This window comes from Heterodontus francisci, chromosome 7 (genome assembly GCF_036365525.1).
Source record: "Heterodontus francisci isolate sHetFra1 chromosome 7, sHetFra1.hap1, whole genome shotgun sequence".
Taxonomy (NCBI): Eukaryota; Metazoa; Chordata; class Chondrichthyes; order Heterodontiformes; family Heterodontidae; genus Heterodontus; species Heterodontus francisci.
In genome coordinates this window covers 86,969,445-86,996,566 of record NC_090377.1, presented here as the reverse complement: position 1 = coordinate 86,996,566, position 27,122 = coordinate 86,969,445, and the positions used below count along the sequence as shown (strand labels likewise).

General features: G+C 44.5%; 1 protein-coding gene across 2 annotated transcripts in view; it reads left to right on the top strand.

Moving 5' to 3' along the window:
• The first annotated feature begins 6,234 nt into the window (after positions 1-6,234).
• zswim2 (zinc finger, SWIM-type containing 2) overlaps positions 6,235-27,122 on the top strand; it is a 69,787-nt gene continuing 48,899 nt past the window's right edge. Inside the window, exons 1-4 of one of the 2 annotated variants that reach the window (XM_068035585.1) lie at positions 6,235-6,370; positions 16,830-17,013; positions 18,823-18,899; positions 20,801-20,841. In XM_068035585.1, the coding sequence (XP_067891686.1) occupies positions 16,864-17,013; positions 18,823-18,899; positions 20,801-20,841 (268 nt within the window). In that variant the 5' untranslated portion in view covers positions 6,235-6,370; positions 16,830-16,863. Of the gene's footprint in view, positions 6,531-16,829; positions 17,014-18,822; positions 18,900-20,800; positions 20,842-27,122 lie in introns of both variants that reach the window. The other variant, XM_068035584.1, reaches the window with a different exon arrangement.

Genomic DNA, 27,122 nt, shown 5'->3' with positions numbered 1-27,122 from the left:
TCCCCTGGGCCAGATGGGATTTATCCTAGGATTCTCTGGGAAGCTAGGGAGGAGATTGCAGAGCCTTTGTCCTTGATCTTTATGTCGTCATTGTCGACAGGAATAGTGCCGGAAGACTGGAGGATTGCAAATGTTGTCCCCTTGTTCAAGAAGGGGAGTAGAGACAGCCCTGGTAATTATAGACCTGTGAGCCTCACTTCGGTTGTGGGTAAAATGTTGGAAAAGGTTATAAGAGACAGGATTTATAATCATCTTGAAAAGAATAAGTACATGAGAGATAGTCAGCACGGTTTTGTGACGGGTAGGTCGTGCCTCACAAACCTTATTGAGTTTTTCGAGAAGGTGACCAAACAGGTGGATGAGGGTAAAGCAGTGGATGTGGTGTATATGGATTTCAGTAAGGCGTTTGATAAGGTTCCCTACGGTAGGCTATTGCAGAAAATACGGAAGTATGGGGTTGAAGGTGATTTAGAGCTTTGGATCAGAAATTGGCTAGCTGAAAGAAGACAGAGGGTGGTGGTTGATGGCAAATGTTCATCCTGGAGTTTAGTTACTAGTGGTGTACCGCAAGGATCTGTTTTGGGGCCATTGCTGTTTGTCATTTTTATAAATGACCTGGAAGAGGGTGTAGAAGGGTGGGTTAGTAAATTTGCAGATGACACTAAGGTCGGTGGAGTTGTGGATAGTGCCGAAGGATGTTGTAGGGTACAGAGAGACATAGATAGGCTGCAGAGCTGGGCTGAGAGATGGCAAATGGAGTTTAATGCGGAAAAGTGTGAGGTGATTCACTTTGGAAGGAGTAACAGGAATGCAGAGTACTGGGCTAATGGGAAGATTCTTGTTAGTGTAGATGAGCAGAGAGATCTTGGTGTCCAGGTGCATAAATCCCTGAAGGTTGCTAACCAGGTTAATAGGGCTGTCAAGAAGGCATATGGTGTGTTAGCTTTTATTAGTAGGGGGGTCGAGTTTCGGAGCCACGAGGTCATGCTGCAGCTGTACAAGACTCTGGTGAGACCGCACCTGGAGTATTGCGTGCAGTTCTGGTCACCGCATTATAGAAAGGATGTGGAAGCTATGGAAAGGGTGCAGAGGAGATTTACTAGGATGTTGCCTGGTATGGAGGGAAGGTCTTACGAGGAAAGGCTGAGGGATTTGAGGTTGTTTTCGTTGGAGAGAAGGAGGAGGAGAGGTGACTTAATAGAGACATATAAGATAATCAGAGGGTGGATAGTGAGCGTCTTTTTCCTCGGATGGTGATGGCAAACACGAGGGGACATAGCTTCAAGTTGAGGGGTGATAGATATAGGACAGATGTGAGAGGTAGTTTCTTTACTCAGAGAGTAGTAAGGGCGTGGAATGCCCTGCCTGCAGCAGTAGTAGATTCGCCAACTTTAAGGGCATTTAAGTGGACATTGGATAGACACATGGATGAAAATGGAATAGTGTAGGTCAGATGGTTTCACAGCTCGGCGCAACATCGAGGGCCGAAGGGCCTGTACTGCGCTGTAATATTCTAATTCTAATTCTAATTCTAATTGTACAAGCTTAAAATAACTGGAACTAAACCACCTTTAAGTCCAAAAAGTAAATTACCATTAGAGTCACTTACCTGAGGTGGTGATAGAGCATGTCCGATCCGGCCCGACCCAGCCTGACCCCAAACATTGGACCTGGAAGTGCAACCTGACCTGACCCAAACCCGACACATGTTGTCGGGTCCCGTCGGGTTTGGGTCGGGTAGCAAGCCTTTATGGTGGACAGGCTTTGGGGAGTCAGGAGGTGAGTTACTCACTGCAAGATTCCTAGCCTCTGACCTGCTGTTGTAGCCACAGTATTTATACAGCTACTCCAGTTCAGTTTCTGCTCAATGGTACCCCTTAGGATGTTGATAGTGATTCAGCAATCGTAATGTCATTGAATGTCAAGGGGAGATGGTGAGATTTTCTCTTGTTGGAGATGGTCATTGCCTGGCACTTGTGTGGCGCGAATGTTACTTGCCACTTATCAGCCCAAGCCTGGATATTGTCCAGGTCATTCTGCATTTCTACCCAGACTGCTTCAATATCTGAGGAGTCGCGAATGGTGCTGATCATTGTGCAGTCATCAGTGAACATCCCCACTTCTGACCTTATGATTGAAGGAAGCTCATTTGAAGAAGCAGCTGAAGATGGTTGGGCCTAGGGCACTACCCTGAGGAATTCCTGCAGTGATGTCCTGGAGCTGAGATGACTGACCTCCAACAACCACAACCATCTTCCTTTGGGCTAGGTATGATTCCAACCAGCGGAGAGTTTTCCCCCTGATTCCCATTGACTTCAGTTTTGCTAGGGCTCCTTGATGCCATACTCGGTCAAATGCTGCCTTGATGTCAAGGGCAATCACTCTCACCTCACCTGGGTACCAGCCCCTGGTAAGAAACAGTATAGTATGTGTGTACAAAATGAGGTTGATACAAACAAGGAATTGAATTATTTGGTTGGCATAATACAGTTCTGGCCATGATGTTTGAGCAATGAATTTTGAAAAAAATTAAATGTCATTGACCATCTAGATTCTAATGCCTACATTGCAACGTTGATATGACACACGAATGGTACTGTGAGAAAAAAATTGTTAAATAATACCCTTGAATATCTTATATCAAGTAATACAGAAATAAATCTGGTGTTTTTTGAGTTGGCAGTCAATGTTAATAATTAGGTACACTGTCATTGAAACAGCAGGTATCACATTATTTGCCTTAGTTGCATAGAAGCAAAATTGTCAGTAGGTTTGTGAAAGTATAGTGGTTCATTTTACTGACCACATTGCCACATTGAGGCAATTGAAAATAAGGATTGTTTCATTGCAAGTTGATGGTTGTGAAAACAATCAAATTGTTTGCCATAGCCAGGAAATACTGTATGAGAAATCACATGATGAAAAAGTCACTTTTGGTAAGTGCTTTTCAGTCATGAAGGCATAGTGATTATGTCAGAGAATAGAATCATAGAAAGTTTACAGCACAGAAAGAGCCCACTTGGCCCATCGTGTCTGCGCCAGGCGTAAAACGAGCCACCCAGTCTCATCCCACCTTCCAGCACTTGGTCCCTGGCCCTGCAGGTTACAGCACTTGAGGTGCATATCCAAACACCTTTTAAATGAGTTGAGTGTTTCTGCCTCTACTGCCCTTTCAGGCAGAGTTCCAGACCCCCGCCACCCTCTGGGTGAAAAACCTTTTCCTCATCTCTCCTCTAATCTTTCTACCAATCATTTTAAATCTATGGCCCTAGTCACTAACCTCTCTGCTAACGTAAAATTCACATCCACTCTATCCAAGCCCCTCACAATTTTGTACATTTCAATCAGATTGTCCCTCAGCCTTCTCTGTTCCAAGGAGAACAACCCCAGCCTATCCAATCTTTCCTCATAGCTGCATTTTTCCAGTCCCGGCAACATCCTCGTAAATCTCCCCTGTACCCTCTCTAGTGCAGTTACATCCTTTCTGTAATGAGGTGAACAGAACTGCACACAGTACTCAAGTTGTGGCCTAACCAATGATTTATACAGTTCCTTCATAAACTCCCTGCTCTTATATTCTATATCTCGACTAATAAAGGAAAGGATTCCATATGCCTTCTTAACCACCTTATTGACCTGTCCTGCTACCTTCAGGGATCTGTGGACATTCACTGCAAAGTCCCTCACTTCCTCTACACTTCTCAGTATTCTCCCATTAATCGTATATTTCTTTGCCTTGTTTGACCTCCCCAAATGCATCACCTCACACTTCTCTGGGTTGAATTCCATTTGCCACTTTTCTGCCCACCTGACCAGTCCATCAATATCTTCTTGCAGCCTACAGCTATGCTGCTCACTGTTTACCACACGGCCAAGCTTTGTTTCTTCTGCAAACTTCTTGATCATGCTCCCTACATTTACGTCCAAATCATTTATACCACAAAAAGCAGGAGACCTAGTACTGAGCCCTGTGGAATGCTACTGGAAACAGCCCTCCAGTCGTAAAAACACCAGTCAACAATTACCATTTGTTTCCTGCCACTGAGCCAATTTTGTATCCACCTTGCTACATTTCCCTGGATCCTATGGGCTTTTACTTTTTTAACCAGTCTGCCATGTGGGACCTTGTCAAAAACCTTGTTAAAATCCATGTTGACCATATCAACTGCACTACCCTCATCAATCTTCCTTGTTACTTCTTCAAAAGATTCGATCACGTTGGTCAGACAAGATCTTCCCTTAACAAATCCATGCTGACTATCCTTGATTAATCTCGGCCCTTCTAAGTGACAATTTATCCTGTCTCTCAGAATTGATTCCAATAATTTGCCCACTACTAAGGTTAGACTGACTGACCTGTAATTATTTGGTCTATCCTTCGCTCCCTTTTTAAACAAAGGTACGACGTTACCTGTCCTCCAATCCTCCAGCACCACACCTGTATCCAGTGAGGACTGGAAAATGATGGTCAGACCTTCCACTATTCCTCCCTTGTTTCTTTCAACAGCCTGGAGTACATTTCATCCGGCCCTGGTGATTTATCAACTTTCAAGGATGCTAATCCCATTAATACTTCCTCTCTCCCTATGTTTATCACATTCAATACTTCACACCCCTCTTCCTTAACAACAATATCTGCATCGTCCCCCTCTTTCGTGAAGACGGATGCAAAATATTCATTAAGAACAGCACCAACATCTTCCGCCCCCTACACATGGGTCACCTTTTTGGTCTTTTATGGGCCCTACTCTTTCCTTTGTTATCCTTTTCCTCTTAATGTATTGATAAAACACATTTGGGTTCACCTTGATTTTGCTTGCCAATATTCTTTCATGCCCTCTCTTAGCTTTCCTAATTTCCCTTTTGATTTCCCCCCTCCACTTTCTGTACTCCACTCAGCTTTCCGTGGTATTGAGTTCTTGGTGTTGGACATGAACTTTCCTTTTCTGCTTTATCTTACCCTGTAAACTCCTTGACACTGATTTACCTTTTAAGTAGCTATGCTAATAATTTCCCATCAGAAATGCTGCATTCAGAACAAGGATAAATTCTTCAAGAAATCAAGAATTTACTGAAGAGATTTCACATGCTTCCTGAATGCTTAAAGAATGCCTCACTAACAAATTTCCCTACAGAAAATACAGTAATATGTGGATTATTGTACTGTGGCCTGTAATTTAAATTTTTCCTGACATGCCCAAAGATTTTGATTGTGGAACTAGGCTTTCATTGCTTCTCTGGAAATTTTTGCATGTTTGTAAATGGATGACTATTAAAGCTACCAGCAACTATTATGTTGGTTGTACATAGCATGCTTCCAGAATCATGGTACTATAACATCAGTGTTTCCAGCCAACAGTTCAGAAGAAGCCAGGACCAATGCAAGGCTCATTATTTCAATCAACTAAACTGTTATGTATAAATTAAACTAAGGGCAACCAGTGCAAAAATTTTGCAGACAAAGAAATACATTACAGTGAGCCAAAGTAATATACATATTAACATGATTTTGTTGTAAACCTTTAGTTTGTAAATTGAAATGTATTGTTTGTAAAATGGACAGTTAAGAATAATTTTCAATTGTTAAATGAGCCTTTATAATCAAACACAGTAGCTTAGTTTCCAAATCCTTTTAACTGAGATGTCCTCTCCCAATATATACATTTCGTTTTGGTTGCTCAGATAGCTCCAAGTAATATTAACCTGACTACCTCGGAGAGTGTACTCTGCAGTGGGTTAAATTGGATTGCAACACATTACTCTGGCAGAAGCATAGGCAGAGAGGATGCAGTCACACAGAACTACCAAGGTGTTAAAGAGAAGTCATTGTCGTACATGTATTTCGGAATGAAGATACAGGCTGTGGGTGAACAACAGATGTGAAAGTTGAATTTTTTTCTCAAATCAAAGGTTTCCAATGTTTTGTGCAATTGAGAAGAAGTATACAACATTCCAAATAACCTACAAACCAGCACCAGTTACAAAACTCCAGCTACTTATGATGAGAGTGTCTGATACATCCCTGGAAAGAAACAGATAGGCGATAGCCCCCTCCTCCCGGAACCTGCTTTCAAAACCACACCGATACAACAGCAGCTGAAACCTAACCCCCGGCTCCGCCTGGGCCACACTCACACTGACCCTGACCCTGACCCCTGGCCTTTACCCCGGGCCGCGCTGCGCGATGGGACACGGCACTCAGCGTCTCCTCTCCATGGCAACGCGGCGGCTTTGCCCGGGTGAAGCTCCGGCGGAGTCTGCCGTCGATTCGATTCGATGTTATTTTGCTAAATAACTGCCAAACCGATCGGGAGTTTGGTGCAGGAGGAAATCTGCGTTTCCATCAGAGGCGGCCGCTTCTCCCCAGCAGGTGAGCTCCTGCTGCCGCCCTCACCTCAGAGACTCTGCCGGGGCAGCGACTGTGTACTCACCCTTCCGTTCAAAATCAGGCAACAAACCCCCGGGGAGTGAAGACCAGCAGCAACAATTCAGCTGAGGGATAGCTGAACCGAGGAAGGACAGGGGCTGAGGTGAGGAGGGGCTGAGGTGAGGAGGGGAGAGGGAGGGAGCAGAGGGGGAGAAGTTGAAAGGTGGGCGGAGGGGGTGAGAGGGAGAGTAGGGGGAGGGCTGGAGAGGAGTGGAATGGTGGGGAGGGAGAGAGGGTGTGGGCAGGGGAGAGGGGGATGGGGAGGACGGGGGGAGAGTAGAGAGGGGGAATGGGAAGGAGAGGGTATGAGGAGGGGAGAGGGGCAGGGCGAGGGGAGAGGAGGTTCTGGTTGTGGAGGGGGAGGGGAGAGGGAGAGAGCGGGTTGTGGAGGGGAAGGGGGTGAGAGCGGGTTGTGAATGGGGAGGGGGTTGTGGGTGAGAGGGAGAGAGAGAGGGTTAGGGAGGGGGAGAGAGGGATTTGTGGATGGGGAGGGGGGAGAGAGGGGTTTGTGGATGGGGAGGGGGGAGAGAGGGGGTTGTGGATGGGGAGGGGGGAGAGAGGGGGTTGTGGATGGGGAGGTGGGAGAGAGGGGGTTGTGGATGGGGAGGGGGGAGAGAGGGGGTTGTGGATGGGGAGGGGGGAGAGAGGGGGTTGTGGATGGGGATGGGGAGGGGGGAGAGAGGGGGTTGTGGATGGGGAGGGAGGAGAGAGGGGGTTGTGGATGGGGAGGGTGGAGAGAGGGGGTTGTGGATGGGGAGGGGGGAGAGAGGGGGCTGTGGATGGGGAGGGGGGAGAGAGGGGGCTGTGGATGGGGAGGGGGGAGAGAGGGGTTTGTGGATGGGGAGGGGGGAGAGAGGGGTTTGTGGATGGGGAGGGGAGAGAGAGGCATTTGTGGATGGGGAGGGGGGACAGAGGGGTTTGTGGATGGGGAGGGGCGAGTGAGGGGGTTGTGGATGGGGAGGGGGGAGAGAGGGGTTTTGGGAGGGGGGCGGAAGAGGGGCTTGGGGAGGGGGGGAGAGAGGGTTTGGGAGGGGGGAGAGAGAGGGTTGTGGAGGGGGAGTTGGGACAGAGGGAGTTGTCTAGGGGGAGGGGAGAGAGGGGGTTGTTGAGAGGGAGAGGGGGTTGTGGAAAGGGGAGGGGGGAGTGGAGGAGGAGGAGAGAGTGGGTTGTGGATGAGGACAGGTGGTTATGGATGGGGAGGGAAGGGCTTTGTGGATGGGGTGGGGAGGAGAGAGGGGGTTGGAGACGGGGTGGTAGTGGAGGGGGATAGTGGAGGGGGAGAGGGGGGTTGTGGAGGGGATGAGGGGGTTTGTGGAGGGGCAGGGGGGGTTTGTGGAGGAGATGGGGGGCTGTTGAGGGAGAGGAGTTTTTGGAGGGGAGGGGAGGGGAGGGGGATGAAAGGGGGTTATGGATGGGGAGCGGGGAGAGAGGGGGTTGTGGATGGGGAGGGGGAGGGGGAGGGGGAGGGGGAGGGGGAGGGGGAGGGGAGAGAGGGGGTTGTGGATGGGGAGGGGGAGAGAGGGGGTTGTGTTTGGGGAAGGGAGGGGTGAGGGGGTTGTGGATGGGGAACTGAGGGGAGAGAGAGGGGGTTGGGGATGGGGAAGGGAGGGGAGAGAGAGGTGGTTGTGGATGGGGAAGGGAGGGGAGAGAGAGGTGGTTGTGGATGGGGAAGGGAGGGGAGAGAGAGGTGGTTGTGGATGGGGAAGGGAGGGGAGAGAGAGGGGGTCGTGGATGGGGAAGGGAGGGGAGAGAGAGGGGGTTGTGGATGGGGGAGAGAGGGGTTGGGGAGGGGGGAAAGAGGGAGTTGGGGAGGGGAGGTGGATGAGGAGGAGGAGAGAGCGGGTTGTGGATGGGGAGAGGAGGTTTTGGATGGGGAGGCAAGGGGGTTGTGGAAGGGGTTGTGGATGGGGTGGGGAGAAGGAGAGAGGGGTTGGGGACGGGGTGGTAGTGGAGGGGGGATCGTTGAAGGAGAGGGGGTTTGTGAAGGGGGAGAGGGGGTTTGTGGAGGGGGAGAGGGGAGTTTGTGGAGGGGGAGAGGGGGGTTTGTGGAGGAGTGGGGGGGTTGTTCAGGGAGAGGAGTTTTTGGAGGGGAGGGTGATGAAAGGTGGTTATGTATGAGGAGCGGGGAGAGAGGAGGTTGTGCTTGGGGAGGGGGAGGGGGAGGGGGAGTGGGAGGGAGGGGGAGATAGGGGGTTGTGGATGGGGAAGGGAGAGAAGAGAGAGGGCGTTATGGTTGGGGAAGGGAGGGGAGAGAGTGGGGGTTGAGGATGGGGAGGGGAGGGAGAGGGGTTGTGGATGGGGAAGGGAGGGGAGAGAGAGGGGGTTGTGGATGGGGAAGGGAGGGGAGAGAGAGGGGGTTGTGGATGGGGAAGGGAGGGGAGAGAGAGGGGGTTGTGGATGGGGAAGGGAGGGGAGAGAGAGGGGGTTGTGGATGGGGAAGGGAGGGGAGAGAGAGGGGGTTGTGGATGGGGAAGGGAAGGGAGGGGAGAGAGAGGGGGTTGTGGATGGGGAAGGGAGGGGAGAGAGAGGTTGTTGTGGATGGGGAGGGGAGGGAGAGGGGTTGTGGATGGGGAAGGGAGGGGAGAGAGAGGGGTTTGTGGATGGGGAAGAGTGGGGGGAGAGAGAGGGGGCTGTGTATGTGGGGGGGCGAGGGGATGAAAGGGGGATGTGGATGGGGAAGGTAGGTGGAGAGAGGGGATTGTGGATGTGTTGTGGAGGGGAGGGGTTGTGAGTGTGTTGTGGATGGGGAGGGCAGGCTGGTGAGAGGGTGTTCTGGATGGTGGGGGTGGGGAGAGAGGGATTGTGGATGGTTTGTGGAGGGGAGGGGTGTGTGAGTGTATTATGGATTGGAGGGCAGGAACACGAAGTGCCTCTCAATCAATGAATTAATTTTGAAGCGTAGTCGTTGTTGTAAAGTAAGGAAACCTAGGAGCCAATTTGGGCACAGCAAGATCTAGCAAACAGCAATGAGATAAACGACCAGATAATCTGTTTCGCTGGAGTTTGCAGGTAAATGGTGGCCAGTACACTAGGCTCTACTCCCTGCTCTTCTTTGAATGGTAGCACGAGATCTTTTATATCCATCTGAGGGAACTGGTCTTGGTTTAAGGCTGGGTGTTCATTATGCTTACAGCTGCTTACAGATGTTTTGAGGACTTTTCAACAGCAACCTGCTGTCATCAGGAGTTTGATCCAGAGCAGCCCTATTTTATACAGCCTCTGGGACCTGTCTGAGCAGAGCAAGCAACAGTGTAGTTCTTCAATCAATCAGATTGAAGAATTCTCACTCACGACCGAGTCTAAAGGGGAAAGTGTCAGTTAGAATTGAAATCAAAGTGAAACCATATACAGAAAGCAAAATAAAGAGAGAGAAAGAATGCTTGAGTTAAAAGAAAAAGATGAAAAAGAGAAAGAAAAAGTATAAAGAGTTTTACTTTTTTTAAATCTTGAACAATTATTAAAATGCAATGGAATGAGACTACGCTCTTATAAATGTTCATTTTCAGTACCAGAGGGGTTGTCTGGTAGTAATTAAAAATTATTGCATCATTAAAAATTGACTTAAACTTGCATGGACCAGCCTTTTTCTGATGTGTTTAGTAGGTATCTGGTGGATAAGTACTGCAACTGCATGCCCTTCATGGATTTCAATACTTTATGTCTCGGTGAGATACAGGTGTATCGAATCTTGTGGAGAAGCAGGGCAAATCAAACAGCAGCCTTCTGATTTCTACCATTAACTGCACGTGTGTGTGTCTAATTTACCACTTAATAATGCTGTCCTTTGGGCCATTATCGCATCTGAATGACAGCACCTCTGACAGTGCAGCAATCTCTCAGTACTGTGCTGATCTGTTACCCTGAATTATGTGCTTATGTGTCTGGAGTGGGGTTTGTATCCATGAGCATCTGACTCAGGTGAAAGCGCGACCACTGAACCAAAGCTATCACAAGGGTGCAGTAGTAGGATGTGATCTTGAACATCTTCCACATGCCTATTTCTGCAATCTTTTTGAAGATAGACTGAGAAACACTTCTTAAGATGAGGTGAGATATTAATCATTAAGTTGATTTGCTTTACAAATGGCAAGTGAACATACCAAGTACCCATCCAGGCAAATTCTATTCACATAGCTCAATCTCACTTCTCTGCTTGAAGATATGGGGAAAATATTGTTTTTTGTATTAGAATATATTCAGAACATATTTTAAGTGTTATCTAGGGCTTGCTGGCAGGTTTAATGTTCAAGTGAGGTGGAAGGAGATTGAATTGAACATCAATAGGAACATAGGAACAGGGGTAGGCCATTCATACCCACTCCGTCATTCAGTTAGATCATGGCTGATCATCTACCTCAACGCCACTTTCCCGCACTATTCCTATATCCTTTGATGTCATTAGTATCCAAATATCTTTCGATTTCTGTCTTGAACATGCTCAATGATTGAGCTTCCACAGCCCACTGGGTAGAGAATTCCAAATATTCACCACCCTCTGAGTAAAGAAATTCTTCCTCATCTCAGCCTTAAAAGGCCTACCCCTTATTCTGAGACTATGTCCCCTGGTTCTAGACTCACAGCCAGGGGAAATGCCCTATCTACATCCACCCTGTCATGCCCTGGAAGAATTTTGTAAGTTTCAATGAGATCACCTCTCATTCTTCGAAACTCTAGAGAATCAGTTTCCTCAATCTCTCCTCAAAAGACAATCCTGCCATCCCAGGAATTAGTCTGGTGAACCTCTTGTACTCCCTCTATGGCAAGTATAGCCTTCCTTAGATGAGGAGACCAAAACTGTACACAATACTCCAGGTGCCGTCTCACCAAGACTCTATACAATTGCAGCAAGACTTCTTTACTCTTGTACTCAAAACACCTTGTAATGAAGGGCAATATACCATTTGCCTTCCCTAATTGCTTTCTGCACCTGCATGCTAGCTTTTTAGTGACTCATGAACAAGGACACCAAGGTCCCTTTGGACATCAACACTTCCCAACCTCTCACCATTTAAGAAATACTCTGTCTTTATGTTTTGTCTACAAAAGTGGATAACTTCTCATTTATTCACATTATATTCCATCTGCCATGTTTTGCCCATTCATTTAGCCTGTCCAAGTCCTCTTGAAGCCTCCTTGTAACCTCCTCACAACTTACATTCCCACCTAGTTTTGTGTCATCAACAAATTTGGATATATTACATTTAGTCCCCACATCCAAATCATTTATATAGATTGTGAACAACAGTGACCCAACACTGATCATTGCGGTACTCACGAGTAACAGCTTGCACATGGTTAACAAAAACGATGAAATAAAATAATTAAAAAAGGGCCAGTCATGCTCTGAGGTTATTGAACTCAATGTTAAAGCCGGAAGGCAGTAGAGTGCTTAATCGGAAAATGAGGTGCTGTTCCTCGAGCTTGCGTTGATGTTCGCTAGAACACTGCAGCAGGCCAAAGACAAATGTGGGCATGAGAGCGGGGCAGGGCGGGGTGGGGTGGTAGGGGGGCGTTGAAATGGTAAGCAATCGGAAAGCTTGGGGTAATGCTTTCGGATTGAGCAGAGGTGTTCCGCAAAGCAGTCACCCTTTCTACATTTGGTCTCCCCAAAGTAGAGGAGACCATATTGTGAGCAGCGAATACAGTATGCTAAATTGAAAGAAGTACAAGTAAATCGCTGCTTCACCTGAAAAGAGTATTTGGGACCTTGGATGGTTAGGAGAGAGGAGGTAAAAGGACAGGTATCCTTCTATAATTTCAGAGCATGACTGGCCCTTTTTTATTTTTATTTTATTTTGTTTCATCATTTTGTTTTACTATGTGCCTGCCTTAAACTGGGTTTTTTTTGTATTTTTGTCTAGGGCTGTTCATTATTCTGTCATTAACACTCTTTCTGCAGTAATGCTTTTTCTTTCACCACACCATTAGCACACTCTCTTTGCCTTTGCCCCATGACCTGCTTGTCAGTTAATCTCTTCAGGGCCTCTGTCCCATCACACACCTTCCCTTTTGTTCTCTTCCCCCCTCCCCCCACCCCGCTTTACTTGCTTACAACCTATTACATTTCTAACCTTTGCCAATTCTGATGAAAGGTCTCTCTCCACAGATGCTGCCAAAACTGCTGAGTATTTCCAGCACTTTCTGTTTTTATTAGCCCAATCCCTAGTTGGTTCTTCAGCGTATTGCTCCAGAAACCCATCTCGCACACACTCCAGGAATTCATCCTCCACAGTCCTAGTGCTGATTAGGTTTACCCAGTCTATAACTAAATTGAAGCTGCCCATTATTACTGTATTACCCATGTTCCATGCACCTTTAATTTCCTGATTTATACTGTTCCCAACATTACCACTACTGTTTGGTGGCCTATGAACAACTCCCACCAATGCTTTCTGCTCCTTGCTGTTTCTTAGCTCCACCCAAATTGATTCTACATCTTGATCTTGCAGGCTGCATTTGCTGCTCAGTCATGAAGGGGGTTGCTGGGTTTTATTGCTATCTGGGTTCAATGTTCGACTCAACAGGCAGAGTGTGTTAATTGTCAAAGGGTAAACTTGGGGCAATGGAGGGCATGGGGGGAAAGTTACTGGTTTAGTTATTCAGGTACTCATCACATTACCCTTCCCTCAAGAATTAGACATTGTGAGCAACAACTTGTATTTATCTAGCACCTTTAATGGGCCATATTTTGCAGTAAAGGCCTGCTACCCCGACGGGACCCGACGACATGTGTCGGGTTCGGGTCGGGTCGGACTTCCGGGTCCGGCATTCGGGCTTGGGTCAGATCGGGCCGGATCGGACACACTCGATCACCACCTCAGGTAAGTGACTCTAATGTTAATTTACTTTTTGGACTTTAAAGGTAGTTTTGTTACAGTTATTTTAAGCTTGTGCAGGTAAGGAACAAAGTGAAAAAGGAAGGTAAGTTAACTGATGGTCAGGTCGGGTCGGGTGTGGGATAAAATGGAAGGACTCGGGCCGTGTCAGGCTCGAGTCGGGTCTCATTTGCAGACCCGAGCAGGCCTTTATTTTGCAGTGCCAATAACAGCGACGTGTTCTGATGAAAGGTCACAAACCGGAAATGTTAACTCTGCTTCACACTCCACAGATGCCACCAGACCGGTTGAGTATTTCCAGCACTTCCTGTTTTTATTTCAGATTTCCAACATCCACAGTATTTTGTAAACAATTTGGGAGCAGGGTTATATTGACAGTATGCATGTTGCTGCAGCACCATCCAGTGGTGAAGATATGTAATGCCCGCACATTTTTAAATAAGTAGATAGCAAAAGATCGCAGAATTTTAAACACAAGTTATGTCTAGCATAAATCAAGTTTCTGTGATCTTTAGCACTGGTTTAAAAAATCTTGCTGGAATCCAGCCCATCCACAAAACTGGCCTTTCCCCCAGATTGAAATAATGAATATAGCAAGGCTATGTTTACTCCCATTTGCGACAGTTCATGAAGACTCTTCATATTAAGCTTTTTTTCTAGGCGCACAACCACTAGTAGACATATTTTAAAAGTTTTGAAATATTAAAAGTATTTAATTTACTAAGAAACCGACTAGTATACTCAAATGAAACTAATAGAAATGTTCAGTAAAGTTTTAAATCATTTTCGGTGATTTTATATCAGGTTACTCATAGGTGGTGGTCCAGACATTCTTAGTAAAAATGCTTATTTTTTTGTGATAAATTAATTTTCAGCTGTGTTAATAAAACTGTGCCAGGTAACCGCTCTTAAACACATCAACAAATTATTTTAATTCAAGGAAAATATTGCAAACAGTTATGTTCTAAAACGCTGCCTGGTTGTGCTGGTACTTGGAAGAACTTATGTTTGCAATTATACAAATGAGTTGCGTGGAAACTTCACGATAATTTCACTTCGGAAAAACAGCGCATTTTGCACGCAGATTGCCGAATGTATGCCAAACAGAAACTAACTCTACATCACCACCACTTCTCTTGACTCCTCCACTTTTGCTAAATTATCAGACTGCTTGCCGAACATCCAGCACTGAATGAGGAGAAATTTACTCCAATTAAATATTGGAAAGACCAAAGCTCCTGTCTTCAGTCCCCAGTCGAAACTATTCCCTAACTACCGATTCCATCCCTCCGTGGCAACTGTCTAAGGCTAACCCAGACTGTCACAACCTTGGTGTCATATTTCATCCCGAGGTGAGCTTCCGACCGCATGTCCACTCCATCACTAAGGTGGCCTATTTCCACCTCTGTAAATCACCCAACTTCACTGCTGCCTCAGCTCATCTGGTGCTGTAACCCTCATTCATGTTCCTATTTTCATGCTTTTGTTACTTTTAGACTAAACTATTCCAACACACTCCTGGCTGCCTTCCCACATTCTATCCTCCATAAACCTGAGGTCATTCTAAACTCTTTTTCTGTGTCCTTACCCCCACCAAGTCCTGTTCACCTATCACCCTGTGCCCACTGACCTACATTGGCTTCCGGTTGAGCAGCGCCTCAATTTTAAAATTTTCATCCTTGTTTTTAAATCTCTCCATGACCTTATTCCTTCCTATCTCTGTAATCGCCTCCAGCCCCACAACTCTCCTAAATATCTGCACTCATCTAATTCTGGTCTCTTGAGCATCCCTGATTTTAATTGCTCCACCATTGATGGCTGTGCCTTTAGCAGCCTAGGCCCTAAGCTCTGGAATTCTCTCCCTAATTTCTACACCTCTCTACCTCTCTTTCCTCCTTTAAGACGTTCCTTAAAACCTACCCCTTTGGCCATCTGCCCTAATGACTCCTTATGTGGCTCAGTGTCAAATTTTGCTTTATAATACTCCTGTGATGTACCTTGGGACATTTTGATACGTAAAAGGCACTATATAAATACAAGCTGTTGTTGTGTTTTAGCTCTTAGCATTTAAAATTTATCCACCCACAGGCGTAGCTAGTATTGCATAGGAAGTTGTCATCCAGCTACCAGTTTTCATTATTAATGGATATTATTGCTTTTCTGGTTTCTGCTGTATATGTCTCATTGTCAGCCATCGATCATAAAATATAAGCAACAAGTTTTGGAGATTGGGCAGATGGACGTCAAATGAAATGTAATGGGGAAAAATATCAGTTGGTAGCATTTTGGGAGGAACAGGGAAAGAAAAATGCACAACATGGTAACATTTTAAAAGGAATAGAGCAACAGAGAGACTTGGGAATGCAGAAACACAAATCATTTAAGTGGAGAACAAACTCAAAGCTGTTTTAAAAAAACCTAGGTTTTATAAGTGGGAGCTAGAGTACAAAAGCAAAGAGGTAATGGTAAGCAAGTACAAATCATGGCTGCAGTTGGAATATTTTGTCCAATTTAGAAAGGATATCAAAGTCATGAGTCAGTCACATTTCTAAAGAGAAAGCAGTGAGCATTTCATAGAGTAAAAGGGTAGAAATGCTTTGGACAGTTAGAAATTATATTGTTTAAGTCTTGAAAAGTGTGGCATAATCTTGATGTTGGACTATTCTGCAAAAATAATTTGTACTAATTGAATTAAGTGAATCTGATTATAACTGCTATTCTATATGTTCATTTTATTGCAAAATAAAGCCGCTTATCAATTCCTATCAGGTCTTGTCTTTCCTAATGTTTTCTTAGAGTCATTTATGGCACAGCAGAAGGCCCTTCAGCTCATCAAGTCTGTGCCAGCTGTCCATGGAGTTATCCCGTCAGTTCCACTTTCCCGCTCGATCCCCATAGCCTTGCAAGTCTATTTCTCTCAAGTAGTCATCCGACTTCCTCTTGAAGACATTGATCATCCCTGCTTCCACCACCCTTGTGGGCAGCAATTTCCAGGTCATTACTACCTGCTGCATAAAAAAGTTCTTCCTCACATTCCCCCTGCATCTCTTGCCCAAAACCTTCAACCTGTGTCCCCTAGTCCTTGTACCATTAGTTAATGGGAACAGTTTTTCCTTGTCTAACTATCTAAACCTGTCGTCATCTTGTACACTTCTATTAAATCTCCCCTCAATCTCCTTTGTTCTAAGGAGAACAAACCTAGCTTTTCCAACCTTAGAAAAATTGCAGAAGCATGTGAGATCATATGTAAAAGAGACAAACAATTCATGTCACAAAGGTACTGTTACACTCCACGGTTATGCTACTGCACAAGTAAATATAGGACAGTGTGAAATTAAAAGTAAGATATGTAGATCATTTATGGGAGTGACTGATGCCATGGTACTCCAGAAGGTATTTATAGAAAATCGTAAACTTGTAACATCATTCAAGGGTAAAACACTACAACTTGATTAATAACATTGAAGTGAACCACTTGGTTAACCTTCGCTGTAAGTTAAAAAGAATTGACAGATATGTACGAATAAGGTGTATAATTTCACGGTACATTGTTTCATTTTCTTCAGGTACTTGAGGTTATCTGACTCTTTCTTTCTCAACATGTCACGAGCAGCTCCGTTGAGAAGAATAGCAACTGATTTAGTTAACTGGCACCAAGATCAGGCACTTAATACAACAATATACATTTTGAGAGAATTAGGTCCAGTTGGATTTCTTCTTAAAGAAGACGGTGTAGCTAAATATTTTAAAGTAAGTATACAAAAATTAATTTGTTTTCCTGTTTTTATTTGGAACTGGTTTCATTATTTAGTTTTTACTGACGAAAGTTGTCAACATTTCTCAGCTTTGACAGTATCACTTGTTTTCATAACTGAACCGAAAAATATAAAACTAAAGCAAAAATTTGCACTTCCATGTTTACCACAGCCAATAACACAAGAATCTTTCTCAGAATTGCAGTATTATTCCTTGCCTTTGCCAAGATCATTTAGAAAATAAAGGTACTGGGATAATAGTTGGACTGGCTACTTCATTCCATTTCCATTCTCTAAATTGTTATTCATCATACTCGCAGAGATGAGATGGCCAGAGCATGAAATAAATTCAGGCTGGCTTTGTTTTCACAATTCACTAAGTGAGGACCTCTGTAACTTAACTTATATTTGTTTATTGGTGCCAGTTGATAAGAACATAGATGATTTTACATATGCAGACATCAAAAAATATGTATGGAATTATTGCATGCCCTGTAGTATAAAAATCTGAAGTTTAACCAAATGTTTGACTTCTTGTAGTTCCATAGTTACAATGTATGGAGCTGACCTTTGTTCCCATTTTTGGGGATAGCAGAGCATTAATGGGTCGAAAATCACAGCATGGAGCTAACTTCCTGCTCCCCAGCAATGTCTGTCCTGCAGCAAATTTAGAGCAGACCAATCCAGCGATTATTAACAGGTCCACTGTAGGCTGCACTGAAAATGTGGCTCCAACTGCCCCACAAAAATCTTCCCATTCTCTTTCAGTCCTCTGATACCCCCAACTAGGGATTGTCTACCTCTCCCCACTTTAAATGTCAATTTTCATCTCAGTTCTGCAGAGGAGCTGCTAGATTTGCCATTCCGTCTGCCATCGACAAGCTGTCTCAGTGCTCATTGCACTGGCAACTCACTGAAATTATTCAGATGAGAGTCAACCAATCAAATGGAACAAAAATTGGCCAGGTTATATAAAGAGCAGCCCAGCCATTCCACCAGGCAGTGAAGAAAGAAGTCTTAGTGTATTATGTCAACGAGGTGAATATCACTCTTTTTAGGTAACTGAATCCACATGAATGATAATTTATATTGGTTTGGAGGACTTTGTCCTTTGTTTTTGATAAGAATGAATTATTTAAAAAGTCTTTGCAATCTCAACAAAATAATGTTGAAATCTTTCTGCTGGATATCTTGCATCTGCAAGGACACAGGAATGGCTGTAGAAAGATAAAATGGATAGAAGTAAATAGAATTTTACAGCACAGAAACAGGTCATTCATTTATGCTGCACATGAGCCTCCTCTCACCTTACTTCATTTCACCCTATCAACATGTTCTTCTATTCCTTTCTTCCTCATGTCATTATGGAACATCCCCTTAAATGATTTATGCAATTCGCCTCAACAACTCCAAGTGGAATGAATTCTACATTCTCACCATACTTGGTTAAATAAAATAAAATGTCTTCAAAAGTCTGAAATCTGTAAGGAGTGTCAAATGCGGGAAACCTAGATTATATGAAAACACGGTCATGACACTAAACAGGCAATTGAACAAATAAAGGAGAATAACATGTTTAATTAGAGAACCTATTTTTTTAATCTTTATTTTAAAAGAATTATGAGGTTTTTTACTTAAACTTTAATGAAATAGCAAGTCAGGTTCAGTAATAATGTCATTTTCACTCATAGAAATAGAGAGAAATAAATCTATATTTGCAAAATTGTATGTGAATAGATATTATGCTGTGTACTTGTAGAAATAAGGAGTTCCATTAATTTCGATTATTTCTGTTTCCTGGAAGGTAAATATAGGAAATCCTCACAACTGCAGCTGTGCCACGTTTCTCAAAGAAAAGGACCTCTGCAAACACATCTGCTGGTGAATTCATTTTCTTGTGCGGTCTTCAATTCATGGGACAATTTTCTGAATTTAAAAAAACACCACACTGTTATCAGTCTGGAGTTTTCTGTAGGTGGTAGTTTAAGCTACTGGCTGTAATTTCGATAAATTTATCAGTTCACTGTTAGGACTATTGCTGTTAATAGTCTTCAGAACAATGGGAAATTGATTTGCTCATGTGTCTCTTCAGAATAATGCAGCTGTTACTGACTGGTCCATTGGCACTGGTGTTTTGAGGAAAATTACAGTTAACTTTAACAACTGAAAGGTGAAAAAAGGACTAACATGGTCATACAGAAAACAGTCAAAATCTAAGCAAATTAGCAGAAAACAATCCCTATTTTAGGAATGTCAGCTAGAAGTTGAAAAGTTCTATCCTTTTCACACAATTAATATAAAAAAGAAATGTTTCTGTAGATAATGTTTGCATTTTAATTGATTATGAATTGTCTAAGATATTGGCATCGCTTTGTAGTTTGTTTTGCTGAATTGAAAGTATTTCTGCTTTTAATTCTAATGATTCTACTGTTCTACTTTTGAAGTGGTGAGAGCCACTAAACTGTGTTCATAGTCCAGTAAGATTTAGCATGAACACAATCAGGTTTTCACTGTAGCTGCAAAAAAAAATGATATTTTTATTTGAAACTATTTCAGTGGATAATTGCATAAATTCCACACATTTGTATTATAATTAAAGGCAAAGGAAGGTGTGTGGAAGAGGGAAGTGCTTTCAGTAGAAAGGAATCTGCCATTTTGGACCTTGTATCTCATCAGGGATCTGTTCAGCAGATGTCATCAGTATGAGTGGCTGATCAGCATCTTTTCCCCTTCCTGAATGTTAATCGGAAAGTGTCTGAGCCAGGAATATTCAACACTAGTTGAGCACTGATGTGTATTTGGTCAGTGCTGAATTTTCCCAGCATAGGCACTTCCCAGTCTGCATTTAGGAAAGGAAAGGATATCAATCAGTGTTCTTTCCCAAGGAGACACTGATATACAGCCGATGTTATCTGAGCCACTGCTTAATGAGAGGGCAAATTTGAAATGGGTTTCCATAGGACGAGGAAGTAACATATCAAATATTTTAACTAATTAGATCATAATGACAATTAGATGGAAGGTAAGTACTTAATATTCTGAGAATTCCCTTTGCACTTCTCTTTTCACAAACTTAAGCTGTCAAAATATAGTTAGTAGGTTGATGAAAACATCAGTAAGTGTGTGAGAATAGTGAATAGTTGAGCTGTACAGACTAGCCAGCATAGAATTCTCTACGCTAGAAGGTTGGGGATACTCCATCATTGAGTATATTAAAGGCTGAGATAGACAGATTTTTGGTCTCAGGGAATAAAGGGATATGGGGAGTGGGTGGGAAAGTGAAGTTGAGGCAGAAGATCAACCGGGATCATACTGAATGACGGAGCAGGCCCAAGGGGCCGTATGGTCTACTCCTGCTCCTATTTCTTATGTTCTAATTTCTTAATTCTTATGTCCAGGTTTAGTCTCCAGTTTTTGCTGAGTAGCGGGTCACATGTAAGGGGGTTATAAGATGCTATAGTTGCACTCGGCCACAGTTTCTCCTCCTTATTGTTGCTAATCATGAATCACTCTGGTACATGTGCGTGGATAGCAAGTGTTGGCCGCTGCAGTCAAATACCCTGCTGACACTTACTACTAAGGCTCACACATGAATAATGGTTGTGTGAACAATGTACTGGGATGCCTTTAGCACTTGGAATCGTTCCCCTGCAAGGAGTTAATCCCTTCAAAATAAAAGAAGAAAGGAGAAAACTGAGCTTTAAAGTACTGCCTCTGGTTGATTTGAAATCAACATTTTGGAACTTCCAGATATATTTTAACTTGTTTTGTTTTTCAAACAGGATTTTGTTAAAGAAGTTCAGGCTACCACGTGGTCATGAATGTAAGTTTTGTAATTCAGTTCTTCAGTTATAGAAATGTAGATTTTAGTATATTGCTTGGGTTTAAGTTTAATTGTACTTAATGGAATGTTCGCCACAACATTTCTGCAGCTACTGATTTGCTCAACTGCACATTCACCTCCACCTTTGATGCCCTAGTCCCTAGTCTCATTACCCCAGTACAGCCCTCATCTCCACTCCCTTAAGTCCATGGGATGCAAACTTGAAAGGATATGGCGGACAACTGATTTAGCCATCCACCGCCAGATCTGGCTGGGCCGCTTAAAACACTATCGGGTCCTCCCTCATCTGCTAAAATTGATCGTTATTCCAGGATCATGTTGAATTGAAAAGATAACCCCCAGCTTCTTTTCTGTATTGCAACTCGTCTTCTTAAACCCCTCTTCCCCTGTTCCCTTCAGCCTCATCTCCGACAGTAAGTGTGAGGAGCTCATGGACTTCTTTGTCACTGAGATCGAGGTCATCTGATCAGCTGCCTGTACAGCCTCCCTCCCTTCCACTAGCCCACCTGGCCAAACTTCCCATAGTGCTTCTCACAGCCCTAGTCCTGAACTCACATCTTGCTCTAGTTTCTCTCCGATCTCCCCTCATGCCTCTCTGAGCTCCTCTTGTTTATGAGACCCACCTCCTGTTCCCTCCATCCTATTCTCACTAAACTACTGATCGCCCAGCTTTCCCTCCTGGTCACCATGTTAGCCAATGCTGTAAATGGTTCTCTTCAGGTATTGACTGTCCTTTAAACCTGCCATCATCATTCCTCCTCAAAAAACCAACCCTTGAACCCACCACCCTTGCAAACTACCATCTCAACTTCAACCTCCCTTTCCTCTCCAAATTCCTTGAATGTGTTGTCACCTTCCAAATCTGTTCCCATCTTTCCCGGAACTCCATGTTTGAATCCCTCCAAGCAGATTTCGGCCCAGCCACCGTACTGAAACAGCTCTTATCAAAGTCACAAATGACATCCTATGTGACTGTGACAAAGCTAAACTTTCCCTCCTCAACCTTCTTGACCTGTCTTCAACTTTTGACACAGTTGACCACACTGTTCTTCTCCAACGCCTTTCCATTGTCGCCCAGTGCTCTCACGCTGTTCCATTCCTATCTATCTAATCGTAGACAGAGAATCACATGCAACAGCTTTTTTTCCTGCTTCTGCGCCTTTACCTCTGGTGTCCCCCAAGGATCTATCCTTAGCCCCCTCCTATTTCTCATCTACATGCTGCTCCTCAGCGACATCATCTGAAAGCACAGCATTAGTTTTCACATGTGGGCTGATGACATTCAGTTCCACCTACCATGACTTTTCTTGACTCGTCCACTGTTGCTGAGTTATGAGACTGCCTATCCGACATCCAGTACTGGATGAGCAGAAATTTCCTCCAATTAAATGTTGGGAAGACTGAAGCCATTGTTTTCGGTCCCCGCTCCAAACTCCATTCCCTAGCTACTGACTCCATCCCTCTCCTGACAACAGTCTGAGATTAAGCCAGTCTGTTCGCAACCTTGATGTCACATTTGACTCCGAGATGAGCTTCCAACCTCATATTCGTGCCATCACTAAGACCACTATCTCCACTCTGTAACAATGCCCGATTTCGCCCATGTCTCAGCACATCTGCTGCTGAAACCCTCTTTCATGCGTTCGTTACCTCTGACTTATCTATTCCAACGCACTTCTGCTTGGTCTCCCACATTCTACTCTCTGGATGAGGTCATCCAAACTCTGCTGCCCCTGTCTTAACTCACACTAAGTCCTGTTCACCTATCACCCCTGTGCTCGCTGACCTACATTGGCTCCCAGTCAAGCCAATGTCTTCATTTTCAAATTCTCATCCTTGTTTCATATCCCTCCGTGGCCCCGCCCCTCCCTATCTCTGTAATCTCTCCAGCCCCACAACCCTCCAAGATGTCTGCACTCTTCTAATTCTGGCCTCTTGCACATCCCTGATTTTAATCGCTTCACCATCAGTAGCCGCACCTTCAGTTGCCTAGGCCCCAAGCTCTGGAATATCCTCCCTACGCTCCACCTCACTTTCCACTTTTAAGACACTCCTGAAAACTTACATCTTGGATCAAGCTTTAGGTCTTCTGACCTAATATGTCTTTTTGTGGTTTGGTGTCATACTTTGTTTTGTAATGCTTCTGTGAAGCACCTTGGGACGTTTTATTACGTTAAAGGCGCTGTATAAATATAAGTTATTGTTGTTCTAAGCTTCTCTTTCAAACTGAAATAAATAGAGCTGAACAGGACTGTAAAGAATCTGGTATGTTTTATTTTAATTACATTTTTACATTCTTACATTCTAAGTTAATCCATGCATAGATTTTGTCTATACTAGTTGCTACCAGTGAAGTTACCTCATCCAAATATCTTCCATTCACTGATATCCTAGCACCCTGTAATCACTTTCCTTGCTATTCAGCACTGGAGACATTATTGCAACTTGCTGGCACTTCATCCGATGGCCATTTTGTAGGAGATCATTCAGGCAAGGTGAGCCTTCTGCAGAGACAGATGAAAAGGGGTCTTGGGTTCCCTCTCAGCCTTCACCTAATCTTACCGTAACAGGGTTTAATTTTTAAACACACCATGTTTTTAGCTCCCCCCTTGGTGAATCCTTGTTCGCTGCTTTCCAATTATAAGGCAAAGAAACCAGTCAAACAGGTTTTCTTAGGTTTAAAGAAGAAAGGTCGAACTTATTAAACTTAATCTCTAATTCGGTTAACGTCTACGGATACGCGACTCGCCCAAGCTGGCATGCATACGCGATACATGCAGATAAAGACAGAAAAGAGCAAAAGAAATAAAGGGGAAAAGTATGAGGCAATATCTGAAGATGGTTTTGGTTACTGTTCTTAGAGCTCGCTTTAGAGTCCTTGATTGTAGGTAGGTCTTGCTTTTCCTTGGGGCCCAGTATTCTTCTTACACTTTGTTCGATGTAGGAGGCTTTTCTCTCTTGAGGTTCACATCTTCAGTGGATTTGGAGTTTCATGAGAAAGAGATGGGAGCAGACAGGAGAGGTCTTTTCAGTTCAGGAGCAAACAGTCTCTCTGAGTTCAAACTGTCTGTGGCTAGTTCAAAAAAACCTGGACCAGCCAGTTAGTCATGCGACCAGCTGTTTTGACCACGTCTGTTTGTGGATTCAGCCATCTTAACAGTCATCCTGGAATGTGAGCTTCCTCACCTTCAATGTCTGGTGATCAAAATCTATTGTGGGTTGAATGTGTCAGGGAATGGTCCTTTGTCTCCACAAGCACTGTCTGTTAGTATGTAAATGTGTTTTCCAGCCACAGCCGATCTGTTTAATAAGTCATTTCCTCGCTTCAGCAACAGTTTAAAATCAATGTTCATATAACAAAATTAATATACCCCATTCTTGGCAGGTGGGGGTCTGCATGACACCTCCACACCCAGCGGAATGAAATGCAATTTGAGAAAAGCGCATTTCATTCAAAAGGGTCGAGAGAGAAAATATAAGATACAGGAAAAAGGCATGCATTTCTCTCTCTCATTCATTCACATTCATCCATAAATCCTAAAAATTGTTACAGCCTTTCTTGGTGTCAGTGCTGCTTTAATTGCCCCATTTTTGGCATCCCAGTAAACATGTGGTTCTTTGGGGAGGTTTTTCTTTAGTTTGCCCATTTCCATGACTGCCTAGGTTCCTGTTGAGGTCTGAAAAAGGGGGTGGAGGGTGGTTAGATTTAATTCGCCTTAAGTTGGAATTTATTTCCTCCAGAGAATCAGTAGTGGGCGGGTCTATCCTGAACACTCTTTCAGTGCTTTGCTGAGTCATGCAAAGGCTTTAGACATTAGGAGGATGGGTGGTTCTCTTTTTTCTGACTGTGGGGGAGGATTTTTTGCTAATCTCCCCTTTGTCCTCTGGGACACTCCTGCCTGCAGGTATTTGTGCAGACTCTACTGCACGCTCCTGTGGCACTTCGACTGGGTGACACATTACCCTCACAGTTTCTCTGCCCCTTATAGGTCTTTTTTTGTCTCTGCAGGTTCCTGTAAATGCTGTTAGCACTCTGGTGGGGTGCTTCTAGTGTCTGCATTTACATAGGAGGATGTGGGGTCTAACCTTTCAAATTTTTCGAGGTTGGCTGACCAAACCGTAGGGGTTTTCATCCGGAATTCCTCCCAGACTTCCTTTAACCTGCCCGCTTGGTTGCTTTTTCCCCTTCCCTTTCTAAACTTTTTCCAGCCTTGTGCTCGCCTGTTCTCTCTTGTTCTCCGTGGGTGTCCCTTACAGTTCACCAGCCTCTGCTGGAGAGTCCTCCTAACACCGGTACAGGATTTAGGGGTGCAGGTTTCACTGTTGGTTGGGGCTTCCCCTCAAGCTTGCACATGTGGTAACTCCTGCAGTACTCCACCACATCTTTGTGGAGTTTTGGCCAGTCAAACTGCTGTCTTATGCGGGCTTTGGTCTTTCGTTTATCGGCATGTACAGCCTTCTTAATATTTCTCTCCGGTATCTCTGTGGCACCACTAACTGGTGAACTACTGTCCACTCCTTGCTCTCAGGCCTGTGAGGAGAACTCAATTTCCTCATCAGTACCTCATTCTTTAAATAGTAGCAATCAGGGACTCCCTCTGTTCACTTTCAGACTGGGCAGCCTATGCTAACTCTCATAATATTGAGTCGGCTCGCTGAGCCTCAGCTAGGAAAAATCCATGTAATTCATTCCCTGGGTCTCCTAACTTTCCAAAGAAAGTCTCAGACAGACAGACCTAGTCATCTGCCTGCAGTGCCCATTCAGTCTCCTCTGGGGGAGCTGGTTTGATCACGGCTTGATCCACTATATTCAGGGAAACTGCCGGAGTCCGTCTCCTGCCACTGTCCTGTCTCTCTGACCTCCTGCGGTCTTTCATTCACTACAGGGGTGGGGGCTACCACCTTCACCCCCGCTAGATCATTACCTAGAAGCAGGTCAACCCCATCCACAGGCAAACGAGGGATAATCCCTACAGTCACCAGTCCCGAAACTAGATCACACTCCAGGTGCACCCGATGTACAGGTACATGCTACACTGCCCTCTGTAGCGGTAGACTTCCTGGGTCTCACTCTTACTGCAGTTAAAGCCACAACTTGTTCTGCTGTGCTTTCCATCAAGTTCATTTCTTCACTGAGCGGGTGTGCCCTGATTAACCCTACCGGTTTTCCCTTTAATTTCCAGCAGTCAGCTCTTAAATACCCTGCTTTATTACAATGGAAGCACACAGGTCTCCGGGTCTCACTCCTGCTCACAGCATCTTCCTTTTTGGCTAGAGGAGGGCCCTCTGTGTCGCTTGCTTTTCTTTCTGTCCCAGGACTGCTTGGGCTCCTGTCAACCTTCCCACCCTTTGTTCTTTTCAGATTTGTGGGGGTGATTAGGAAAGGATTTGTTCTGGGAAACCGACTTATAAATTAAAGCAAACTCATCAGCCAGAACGGCTGCTTGCCAGGCTCTGTGAACCCGCTGCTCCTCTACATGTGTCTTTATGGCGAGTGGGAGAGAGTTTTTAAATTCCTCCGACAGAATTACTTCTCTGAGATTCTCATAGCTGAGCTGTACTTTAAGAGCCCTCAGCCACTGATCAAAAGCCAGCTGCTTACCTCTTTCAAACTCCAGATACGTTTGATCAACTTACTTCTTGAGGGTTCTAAACTTTTGGCGATAGGCTTTGGGTACTACTTCATATGCCCCGAGGATAGCGTTTTTTTGTCAGTTCATAATTTGGTGAACAGTCATCTGGCAACATGGAATAAACCTCATGGGCTTTTTCTGGTTAGCTTTCTTTGCAGTAAAAGAGGCCAAGTCTCAGCTGGCCGTTTTAGCTGCCTTGCCAGTTTTTCAAAAGACACAAAAATGCTTCCACAGCTTCCTCATTGAATTTTGGAATTAGTTGAGCTAGTTTTAATGATACTGTATCCAGCCCTGAATTACGCTCCTCCATGTTGGCCATGCTTTCACTGGGTTTACTCTGTCGCCCCCTATTTAACTCAAGATGCCTCAGTACTCTCTCTTTGCATTTCTTCCTGAATGTTCTTTCTCTCTCCCTCTCCTGCCTTCATTTTCTTCACGTTCCTTCTCCCCCTCCTCTCTCTCTCTTCCTTTTACTCTTTCCTCAAATTCAAGTTTCCTCTGTTCCAATTGTAATTTTGCTAGCAATACCCTGTCAGAGTCTACTTCTGACCCTGTTTCTGCTTCTTCAGATTCAAGGGAAAAATGGTTGGCCACTAGCATTAGGAGTTCAGACTTCCTAGCCTTGCC